This window comes from Erinaceus europaeus, chromosome 16 (genome assembly GCF_950295315.1).
Source record: "Erinaceus europaeus chromosome 16, mEriEur2.1, whole genome shotgun sequence".
NCBI lineage: Eukaryota > Metazoa > Chordata > Mammalia > Eulipotyphla > Erinaceidae > Erinaceus > Erinaceus europaeus.
The window spans coordinates 68,171,846-68,183,751 of NC_080177.1; the positions used below are offsets into that span (position 1 = coordinate 68,171,846).

At 47.8% G+C, this 11,906-nt stretch overlaps 1 protein-coding gene across 1 annotated transcript; it reads left to right on the top strand.

Annotated features, from left to right (window-relative positions):
- Nucleotides 1-1,038: 1,038 nt before the first annotated feature.
- Nucleotides 1,039-11,648, top strand: LOC103126532 (mast cell protease 8-like). The gene is made up of 5 exons (XM_007537450.3): nt 1,039-1,177; nt 9,646-9,796; nt 10,389-10,524; nt 10,739-10,993; nt 11,372-11,648. The coding sequence occupies exons 1-5, from the start codon at nt 1,123-1,125 to the stop codon at nt 11,516-11,518; spliced, it is 744 nt and encodes a 247-aa protein (XP_007537512.2). The 5' UTR covers nt 1,039-1,122; the 3' UTR covers nt 11,519-11,648.
- The last annotated feature ends 258 nt before the right edge of the window (nt 11,649-11,906 follow it).

Consider the following 11,906-nt stretch of genomic DNA (forward strand, 5'->3'; position numbering starts at 1 on the left):
ACAAACAACTAAATTTTTTTTTTAAATTGGGATGGTGGGCAGTGATGCCCAGAGTTGAGCATACACATTACCAAGACCCAGGTTCAAGCCTCCACCCCCCCCACCTGCAGGGGAGAAGCTTCTCAAGAGGGGGACATGACTACAGGCGTCCATTTTGTCTCTCTCCATCTCTATGCCCCTCTCCCTCTCAGTCTCTCTTTCCTATCAAATAAAATAGAAGGTGTGGGGATGGGCAGCTACCCCACTAGGGAAAAGAAACTGGGAGAAAAACACTTAATCCTCTTTTTCTCTCCTCCTCCTCCCCTTCTCCCCACTCCTTCCTCTTCCTTCCCACCCCCAAATAACCATATAATTAGAGAAGAATCTCACACAAAAACTTAAAGCAACAACTATCTGGTTAACCTCCTGAGTTAGAACTTTTCTGGCTAGAGTACTGAAAAAGCAAAGACTGTTATTGAAGAGAAAAGGAGGAGGGGGAGGGGGAGGGGGAAGGGAGGGGGAGGGGAGGGGGAGGGGAAGGGGAGGGGGAGGGGGAGGAGGAGAAGAAGAAGGAGAATCAGGCTGTTGGAAAACCTTTCAGCTGCTGACTTAATGAGAGTGCTGCAGGAACTTTAGTCTCTCCCAGTGGATGGGTCTCAGGTGTGCTCTTTGCCAGGCAAGGTACTTGGCCCCAAAGCAGAGCAGCGCCTGAGAGATGAGGGCTGGAATGGAGCCAAATGCAAACCTCGCTGCCCTCACAAGCCCATGTCCATTAACAGCCCAAACCACAGCTGTCATGGGAAAATGTTTTACTCAAAAAATAAAATAAAATAATAGAAAAGCAACATTGTGCAATGTGCAGATAGTTTTGTGATTACTTTTTTAAAATCTTTAAAGCTGTTTTAAAAATTCCTGGGTGTGGAGAACTTCGAATGACCAAGAATATGGTTCCTGCAACTCTCACCACACAGACCTTCCTCTGCAGGGAGGGAGGGACGGGTGAGGAGAGCTCCTATCTCTAGAATCAGAGCAGCCAGGAGGACTTTGGCGGCCACTGAAGCTGCCCCTTCCTCCTTCACTGGAGGACTGAACAGTGAGGCAGGGAGCTGGGTCGCAGCAGAACTGGCCAGTCTGTCACAGAAGATGCTGCTTCTCCTGTTGTTCATGGCCAGTCTCCTGCCCTGCGGGGCTGACGGAGGTAAGTCTCCCTCTCCTGTTTTCCAGATTCTCTTCCCTCTTAGTGACAGGGGCAAAAATAAAGGGTCCCGGTCACAAAAGTTTGGCATCTCCGTGGAACTGGGTTTCAGGATCCTGGAATCCTAATATTTCCCTCACAGGTGTGTGATACAGACAGCTGTGCCCAGGGCAGACTGCATTAGAGCAGTCTGTGTCTGTGCTCCTCAGAGCGCTCGGGGCGCACCGCCGCTGCCTGTCGCATAAGCAAGGCGGGTGTGTCACTATGTGGCTGAGTCAGCGCAGGGGAAGGGGGACTGCATGCTTGCCTCAGGAGGGAAAAGGTCCAGAACTTATCAGGGAACCAGCATTTAACCCATTACTAGGGACGCTGGATATTTAGAGCACTAACCACGGAGACAGTCAAAATGTGAAGAAGAAAACATAATATATATGCAATATGTAGGTGTGTTACCTATTGTGGGTTACTTTACTAAATAAGTGTTTTTTCTATGTGATTTCATTTTCTATTACTTAAACTGATAATCAATAGAAGACCTTATTGTAATAATTCACAACAAATTAGAGTAAAATTTAATGCATAAAATCTATAATATTGGGGCCAGGTGGTGGCACACCTGGTTAAGCGCACATGTTACAATGTGCAAGGACCCAGGTTTGAGTGGTGACGCAGTACTGCAGGTGTCTCTCTGTTTCTCTCCCTCTCTACCTGTCTCTCCCTTCCTCTCAGTTCCTGGCTAAATCTATCCAACAAATAAATAAACAAGGTAAAAATTTATAATACTGTGTGCTGCAGAGAGCATAATGGTTACTCAAAAACAAAAAATTATGCCTGAGGGTCCAAGGACCAAAATTCAGTCCTCGGCACCACTATAAGCAGTGTGCTAGTTAGGAAGAAAAAAAAAACATGATATTTCGTTTCTTTCAAAAGCACCATAGTTTTTCTCTTTTTTAAATTTTTTATATATTTTTATTTACTTTCCCTTTTGTTACCTTTTTATTATTGTTATTGATGTCATCATCGTTGTTGAATAGGACAAAGAGAAATGGAGAAAGTAGGGGAAGACAGAGGGGGTGAGAAAGACAGACACCTGCAGACCTCCTTCACCGCCTGTGAAGTGACTCTCCCGCAGGCGGGGAGCTGGGGGCTGGAACCGGGATCCTTATGCGCTTTGCGCCATGTGCACTTAACCCGCTGCGCCACCGTCTGACTCCCAGTATGTCTCTTTTTATAGATATATATATTTGTTCAAAATAGTCTTTGCTGTCTTAACAGACAAAAACTCATAATATCACATATACATAATATTTTTAAATGCATAAGCACATGAGCATACTTAAGTGGATAGTACCAATATATAATGAAAATAAAAATATCTTCTATTCGCCACTTTATGGATGTCACTTTCTGTGCTCCCTGTTACAATAATACTAGAGAGCAGCCGGCTGGTGGTGCACCCGTTAGAGCGCACATGTTCCAGTGTGCAAAGACCTGGGTTCGAGCCCCCCAGCCCCCACCTGCAGGGGAAAGCTCAAGAGGTGAAGCAGTGCTACTGCATGTGTCTCTCTTTCTCTCTCCCTATCTTCCCCTTTCTTCTCTATTTCTCTCTAATTCCATCGAGTAAATAAATATATAGAATGTTTTTAACACACTTAATAATAACACCAGATGAGCTAGCTGCCTGTTAAGAACAGTCTTCTATCCAAGCGGGCAATTGCAAATGGACCATTTCCAAACATCACATTCTCTTTGATTTCTAGCTCTGCTCTTAGCAAGCCACATTACAGAGATTCATGATCATATCAAGCTAAATATTCTTTCAATGAAAATATATGTGCAGGGAATAATTAGGGTGTCCATTCTTAGCAGTTCACAGGAGTTAGTTCCCAGCTCTCCAGAACTGTCCATCCACATTGCATTGTGGGATTGCTCAGGTAGACCAGCTGTGGGTCAGCCAGGCTCCATCTGTCAGGTTTCAATCTGTGATAAGGAAAAAAGAAGGCTCAAAATCTTTACCTCATACCAAATGATCTGAGCTTAGAATCCATTTTAAATAGATGTTATGGGTCCAAATCTTACATTAGGAAAAAAAAAATCTTTTAAATTCACTAAGTACTTACCACCCTCATTAAAATATGAGACTCAGAGGACAGGGTGATAGCACAATAGTTTATAAAATGGATTTTCGCACGTGGCGCGAAGCACAAGGACCGGTGTAAGGACCCTGGTTGGAGCCTTCGTCTCCCCACCTGCAGGGGAGTCGCTTCACAAGTGGTGAAGCAGGTCTGCAGGTGTCTCTCTTTCTCTCCTCCTCTCTGTCTTCCCCTCCTCTCTCCATTTCTCTCTGTCCTATCCAAGAAGAACGATATCAATAACAACAACAATAAAACAAGGGCAACAAAAGGGAATAAATAAATATTTTTTAAAACCTCTAAACAGATATGGACATATCCATGCTCATAGCAGCACATTTAGTTTTTGCCTCCAGGGTTATTGCTGGGGCTTGGTGCCTGCACTATGAATCCACTATTCCTGCATCCCCCCATTTTATTGAATAGGAAAGAGAAATTGAGAGGGGAGGGGAAGAGGGAGAGAAAGATAGACACCTGCAGACCTGCTTCACCACTTGTGAAGCGACAACCCCGTCTTCTTCTTCTAGCGTTTGCCCTTCTTCCGCAGCCAGTCAACAGCGTCAGGTTGAGCCTGATGTAAAGTTTCGAGACCTCCTTTGAATCTGGAGAGGTGGCAGTCATTGACTATGTGGGTCATAGTCTGTCTGGAGCCACAGGGGCAGTTCGGGTCGTCTCTGGCTCCCCAGCGATGGAACATAGCGGCGCACCGGCCATGGCCTGTTCGATAGCGATTGAGGAGGGCCCGATCATAACGTGCTAGGTCAAAGCCGGGTTGACGCTTGCAGGGGTCTGTGATGAGGTGTTTGTTCTTTACCTCAGCTGACTGCCAACTCTGTTTCCAAGAGTCTGGAACAGAGAAGTTCAGTGTAGGCGTAGGGGACCAGATTGGGTGACGAGACGTCAAGCGTTGGACAGGGTAGGCGAAGATAATGCGTTTGGCGAAGGACAGCCCCTCAACATTAAGTTGGAGGACTCGAAGAGCAGGACCAACAGCTTGAAAGCTGTCAGGAGCTGCTTGTTGCTGGCTTTGAAAGTGACTGGGATCCATGTGGATTCAGTCGGCTAGGAAGGATCGTCAGTTTCCCCAATGAATGGGTACTCAAGGGATGCACCTCGATCCAATGCATCCTAACCCCCTGTGATGCCCACTCCCACCGGCAGGTGGGGCGCTGGGGCTCAAACCCAGGTCCGTGAGCAGGTGCTTGCCTTTAGTACTATGGACGCTTAACCTGGTCCGCTTCTTCCCAGCCCTCCCTTTCTTTCCTAGTCTTTGCTGTTGTTGTTAAATATTTAGTTAGTTAGTTATTATTGGATAGAAATGGAAAGAAATTCAGAAGGGAGGGGAGATAGAGAGGGAGAGAGACAGAGACACCTGAAGCCTTGCTTCAACACTTGTGAAGCCCCCCCCCCCCGTAGGTGGGGACCAGAGGCTTGAACCCGGGTCATGTGCGCTGTAATGTGTGTACTCAACCAGGTGAGCCACCACCTTCCCCCCCTCATCTTTTTTATTAGATAGGATAGAGAGAAATTGAGAGAGAGGAGGGAGAGAGATCGAGGAAAAGACCTGCAGACATGCTTCACTGCTTGTTTAGGGTTCAAGAAGACAATAGATAGTTATTGTTATCATCACATTATTTGGTGATTGGGTTAACTTTGAAAAGTCCTTTTGTTTAGGATTTTCTGTATAATACCCAGCATCTTGTATATAGCTGTGCAACCAGTTGCTTCTGTTCTCCCTGGTCTAGGCTTTTGAGAGAGTCAACGTATCAAAGACTCAGCCTATGTATTAAAAAGACTCAGTCTGTGCTTTAAAAAGTTTGAGACATACAATCAATTTCCCCTCTCATATTAATTAGTGATTTATATGACTACAAATTAATAGGAATGAACATAAACACCATTCCCACCACCAAAAGACTGTGTCCCATCCCACCCACCTACCCCCACCCCCCGTCGCCACGGAAAGCCGAATGTCCGCCCTCACCCTCACCCCAGGGTTTTTACTTTGGTGTCCTACTCCAGACTATTTTTTCTATAGTCTATTTCTTCTGTGGCCTGCCTTCTCTTCCTTGCTAAGTCACACCTATACCTACTACTACTTCTGAATGTCCTTCCTTTTCTCCTCTTCTCTCTCTCAGGGTTCTGATGGAATTGGGGTTCAGAGTACTGTGGTCATCTTACCCTCACATTTCTCCCCCACTGGGAGTATGGACCAGAATTCTTTATGGGGTGCAGAAGATGGAAGGTCTGGCTTCTGTAATTGTTTCTCCACTGGACATGGTTGGTGGCAGGTGGATCCATACCCCAGCCAAAGCAGGCTATTTTTAAATGATCCAGTTCCTTATTTATTTATTTTTAATTTTTAATTATATTTGTTGGATAGAAACAGATAGAAATAGAGAGGGGGAGAGAGAGAGATGGGGAGACACCTGCAGCACTGCTTCACCACTTGCAAAGCTTTCCCCCTGAAGATGGGGACTGGGGGCTCAAACCTGTATCCTTGTGCATTGTAATATATGCCCTCAGCCAGGTGTGCCACCACCCGGCCCCCAGTTCCTTATTTACTAGGGCACTGCAGTAACTCTACTCACAATAGATAGGTTTCAGGTGTGCTCTTAGCAGCTCCCAGCCTCTCTCCCCACAGAGCAGTAGAGCTGCCTGGGAGACGAGGTCTCTGCTCTCTGCACTGGGCACAGGTCTCCCTAGGACCTCTGAATCTAGAGCCCAGGGCAAACGGATGAGTACAAGGCCTCTTTGTTTTACAAGTATGGGGAGTCTCAATTTTCTCCACTGGGCAGGTATTCATCTTCAACAAAAGTATTTACATACAGGCCCTAAAACAGTCAGGCATTGGAGGAGAGGGGAACATGAGACATTACACACTGACACCTTTCTCTCCACCATGAAGCCACCTCCCCTCCTCACCCCAAGAGGAATTGCTTTATTTCTGATGAACTTACAGCTGTTTTCTACTATCTAACGATAACATTTGGATTGGATGAAGTATATGGTCCTGGGGTGCATTCTCTTCTGTTACCACAGGAGGGTGACAAAATACCATAATACGTGATGTTTGCAAAGAGCCCCTTCAAAGGGAGCCCTGCCTTTTTCTCAGTGATTATGGTAACATGAGGTCCCAGCCCACTGCCTCTATCATTGCTGACAGCTCTCCTTCCTTTGGGGAGTTAAACAATGGGACAAGATTAACTCAACCAGGACGGATACTGGAGCTTAGTGGCAGGGAGGGGATGAAAGCTGACACCTCACACATCTTTGTCTTTCTTTCCCTGTGGAACCACTACCCCTGCTGGGCTCCTCAGTTTCTGTTCAATGAGTTAGCATATCTGTTTACTTGTGTTTACTTGTGACATTTGGATTCAATGAAGTATTTTTCCTGAGGTGCATTCTACTCTATGTCCACGAGAGGGCGACATAAAACTGAGCTACAAGTTGTTTGCAAGGGATCCCTCCCAATGGTGTACCAGCTTCTTCTTTTGAGACAACACGAGGTGGAGGTGAACGCTCTAGCATTACCGAGAGCTTGACTTCATTTGAAGAGCGTCCCCAGAAGCCTGGGAGACCACAAAGCCTGAGAGATCAAGAGCTCAACACCCCCTTTGACCACCCTTCACCTGTCTCAAGGTCTATACACCTATATGGCCTGTACTTTCCTCTAATTCCTACTCTGACTTCAGGACACATTGCTGAGGTTGTCTGCCCAGGAAAGTCAGGATGGCATCACAGCATCTGCAACTTGGTGATTGAAAGGCAATTAAATATAAAGCAGGATAAATTGTTTAATAAACAAGAACCCAAAGGTAAGAATAGAGCAGATGAAATTAGGGGGTCTTTGTGTGGGAAGAAGCTAGAAAGTCTATTTTAAGTCTATTCCAAGGGGCTCACGACTTCAGTAATTTTTGACTGAGCCTGATAGCTGACATGTAAGAGGACTAAAAATATTGAGACATGCTTTTTTTAACAGCAGACTCTGACCTAGCTATATAGTCAGGAACATGGGGTCATAGTCTTTAGAGGATCTGACTCGTACATTTATGTACATTTATTTCTGGCCCCAGTCAACACTCCATTGGCCCATTGACACTCTCCCCCTCAGGACAGCAATCTGCATTTTTCTCCTCCTGGATGTGGACCACTGAATGATCAAGAAAGAGGTTCCTGCACAGCCACCACACAGGCCTTCCTCTGTGGGGAACGGGGTGTGGTGAAAGCTCTTATCTCCGGGGCCAGGCAGTGGCACACCCCATTAAGAGCACATTTCACCATGTGCAAGAACCCAAAGTCAAGCCTCTGCTCCCCCCCTTCAGGGGAACGCTTCATGAGCATAAAGCAGGTCTACAGATGGCTCTCTTTCTCTCCACCTCTCTAGCTCCCCACACCTCTCAGTTTCTCCCTGTCCTGTCAAATAAGCATAGAAAGAAAAAGAAAAATAGCCACCAAGAGCAGAGGATTCATAGTGCAGGCACCAGTGATTACCATGGTGAAAGAGAAAGAGAGAGAAAGAGAGAGAGAGAGAGAGAGAGAGAAGGAGGAGGAGGATGAGGAGGAAAGCTCTTGTCTCTAGAATCAGAGCAACCAGGAGGACAGAGGCAAGGCAAGAAACACTCACTGGAGCCTCACAGGGACACCTCATTCGTGTCCTTGAGGCATCAGCCAGGCCTCTAGGACGGGGAGGGTGACTTCGCTCCTTCAGCCCTGCAGGGCAGGAGATTGGCCATGAAGAACAGGAGAAGCAGCATCTTCTGTGACAGGCTGGCCAGCTCTGCTGCGACCCAGCTCCCTGCCTCACTGTTCAGTCCTCCAGTGAAGGAGTAAGGGGCAGCTTCAGTGGCCGCCCGTGCCCTCCTGGCTGCCCTGATTCAAGAGACAGGAGATTTCCTCATCCCCCTTCCCCACAGAGGAGAGTCTGTGTGGTGAAGGTGTTGCCAGAAGCTCATTCTCCAACACTGTAGTGTGACCACATCCACGAAGAGAAAACCCTGCTGTGTCTCCCAGAGGGAAAGACTCCGGGGGGTGTTTAGCGTTGGCCAGAACCGGCTCCTCAGACACTGAACACGACCCCATACACCTGAATTTGTGATGAATTAATTGTCTGCTCTCTAAAATGGCAAGTATCTATTCAATTCTACTAATGGAGCTTAACCTGAGTTTTTTTTTATTTCTTTACTGGGGGATTAATGTTTTACAGTCAATAGTAAATATAATAGTTTGTACATGCATAACATTCCTCATTTTTCCACATAAAAATACAACCCCCACTCGGTCCTCTGCCATCCTTTTCCAGGACCTGTACTCTCACCTCACCCCACGCACCCCAGAGTCTTTTACTTTGGTGCAATACACCAACTCCAGTTCAGGTTCTACTTGTGTTTTCTCTTCTGATCTTGATTTTCAACTTCTGTCTACAAGTGAGATCATCCCATATTCATCCATTTGCTTCTGACTTATCTCACTTCACATGATTTCTTCAAGCTCCATCCAAGATGGGGTAAAGAAGGTGAAGTCACCATTTTTAATAGCTGAGTAGTATTCCATTGTGTGTATATATACTACAACTTGCTCAGCCACTCATCTGTTGTTGGACACCTGGGTTGCTTCCAGGTTTTGGCTATGACAAATTGTGCCGCTATGAACATAGGTACACACAGATCTTTTTGGATGGGTGTGTTGGGTTCCTTAGGATCTATCCCCAGGAGAGGAATTGCAGGTTAACCTGAGTTTTGTTGGATATATATATATATATATATATATATATATATATATATATATATATCCACGCACTACTGTCTCTTGAAACACACAGGCCTAGGACCTCATAATCTGTGGACTGTTTTTGGTAGGTTAATGACTTGCAAACTGTTGAGATGGGGAGTTGGAGCAGATTGGGAGTGAAGCTGACTGGGAAGTTGTCAGAAACAATCAGAAGCTGAGAACTGGGAGAAAAGTTTTGGGGGACAGCTACTTTCGCATTTATCTACTGGAAGTGGTCCCTGAATTGACAGATTTTCTCATCTTGTTATTATTCAGACATTAGGAACCTTGATTTTAGAGGTAGGCAATTATTACCTGATACAATTTACACATTACAGTGTGCAATGACCCAAGTTCAAGCCCCCAATCTCACATTCACACTCTACTGCCCCCCCAGTCACCCAGCTCAGCAGAGGAGACCCCCGGACTCTCACCAGACGAGCCCACAGGGGTGTGTGTCTGGGGCACCCACAACACTCTCCCAGCTCCACACAGTTTTCAGCCATCAGGCAGTATCCATTCTCTTTTGTCTTCGAACACAGAGAAGTCCAGAGCCCTTTTCTCTTCCAGGGGAGATCTCCTGGGGCAGAGAGGCCACACCCCACTCCCGGCCCTACATGGCATCGATCAGTCACTCTCACGATGGGGAGGTCAAGAGGAACTGCGGTGGTTTCCTGGTCAGAGAGGACTTCGTTTTGACTGCAGCTCACTGTCGTGAAAGGTGAGGGCAACAAAGCAGATGCTGTCTTGGGGGGGATGCTTGGCATAGCCCAGGGCACGTAGCTAAGGAAGTTCCCTAACGCTCAGCACCAGGGGCCAATCAGAGGAGCATGGAGCTGACAGATAGGGACAAGAGATGTGGACACAAGGGCGGAGGGGCTGGGTGGCAAAGCAGGCTTTGAAAACCAGCCTGTCAGCTGCAGAGGAGCCTCCACAAAAACTTAAATCTGCTGGGGGGGTGGCAGGAGTACATTCACCAAAGCACACATTACCATATGCAAGGACCCAGGTTCAATCCCTCCGTCCCCACCTGTAGGAAGGAAGCCTCACAAGAGGTGAAACAGGGCTGCAAGTATCTCTTTCTTTCCCTCTCTATCTTCTCTCCTCCTCTCAATTTCTCTCTGTCCTAGCAAGTAAAAAGAAAAAAAAAAAAAAACCCTGGCCACCAGATGTCGTGGATTCAACTCACCATGCAGACGCTGCAAATAACACAACAAGCGGTGACAGACACGGCAGTAACAAAACAAAGTGAACCTGCCCTTTGGACAGTGAGCTATAGTTCTGTCCTCAACAGTTTTATTGCTCCTTTACAGGAATATGTCTGTAACCCTGGGTGCCCACAATCTCAATAAAAATGAAAAGAACCAGCAGGTCATTCCAGTGTTTCAAGCCTTCCTTCACAAGTCTTACAGTCTCTTGAAAAGAGACAACGACATCATGCTGCTGAAGGTACTATCCTCGAGCTCTCAGCTGCCCTCGCAGGGGCGTGAGGCAGCGGACACTCTACTCGGGGTCTCCATTCCCGCCTCTCCTCCAAGCTGCATCTCTTTCTGCTTCGCTGGGATATGATGGGATGCGAGGGTCTCGGGGGCTGACGGCATAAAGGTCACAGCTGCGGGGGTCCGGCAGGGGCAAATCTAATCCGCCTGCCCACCCCCACCAGCTGAGATACAAGGCCCGACTGACCAGCGCGGTGAAGCTCATCAGCCTGCCCAGCAGAGAGGACTGGGAGAAGCCAGGCCAGGTGTGCAGTGTGGCAGGATGGGGACGAACGTCCAACGGACGCTATCCGAGCAAACTCCGAGAGGTGGAGCTGCAAGTGCAGGCTGGTGAGAAGTGCCAGCGTCTCTTCAGATACTTCAACGCGTCCACCCAGCTGTGTGTGGGGAGTCCTGGGGACAGGAAGTGCGCTGGCGCCGTAAGTGGACAGGCACCATCCCGGCCTTTCCCTGGGGTCCCTATACACAGGTGTCACGACAGACCTCCAGCCGGCATCCATGGTGCATCATAGCCAGAGGCAACTCCCTTCAGAAAACACTCTTCCATTTCTCCCGGGGAAGCAGGGAGCCAGGGGCTGGATTTAGATGAGCGAGAACACAGCCCAGACAGTCTCACAGTACAGGATTCATAGAAGCCTAGAGATGGCATCTCAAACACAGAACCAGGGTCTTAATTGTCACCCCTCAGCCCCCTCCCTCAAACACCTGAACCCTGGGGGGGTGGTGAGGACCAGGGAGAAAATGAAGCTGAGGGAAGGGAAGATGGTGACTGACTCTTCTCCCTTTTCTGTTCTCAGGGGGACTCTGGAGGACCTCTTGTGTGTGGCAATGTGGCCAAGGGCATTGTCAGCTATGGTCTGGAAGAACCAGAGAGACCTCCTGAAGTCTTTACCAAGGTCTCAAGCTATCTGGACTGGATCGACAGGATAATGAACGTCTCCTGAGGTGGCTAGACCACCGTCCTTGTGTTCTGGATCAGCACCCACACCTGTGTGTACATGGGTGTGGGTGTGAGGGGGGTTGGGACACGCTGAATAAAGACAGTCATGCAGAGAGAGTGGCTGGCTTCTTTGACTTGACTGAGTATTTCTGGACAGCAGCTGTGAAACAGGTCTGCTCCTCTCCTCTGTCTGTCCCCCGTTTGCCAGCTCCACTCTGTCTACACTGACCACTGCACACATCAGGCACTGTCCAGCCCATCAGCACCCACTCAGGGAGAGCCCTGCCTGGCCCTGTGGGCAAGAGGGCGCCTCCTTCAGACATCAGTGGGCTCATTCCCAAAGGCTCTCAAGGGTGTCCTGTCTCTACTCCATACCAGCCCTGACTAGCAGA

Excerpts from the sequence above, each read along its gene's own strand:
- LOC103126532 (XM_007537450.3), top strand. The coding sequence starts at position 1,123 with ATGCTGCTTCTCCTGTTGTTCATGGCCAGTCTCCTGCCCTGCGGGGCT. Across the intron at positions 9,797-10,388 it reads GCAGCTCACTGTCGTGAAAG|GAATATGTCTGTAACCCTGG; the intron begins GTGAGGGCAACA and ends GCTCCTTTACAG. Across the intron at positions 10,994-11,371 it reads ACAGGAAGTGCGCTGGCGCC|GGGGACTCTGGAGGACCTCT; the intron begins GTAAGTGGACAG and ends TTCTGTTCTCAG.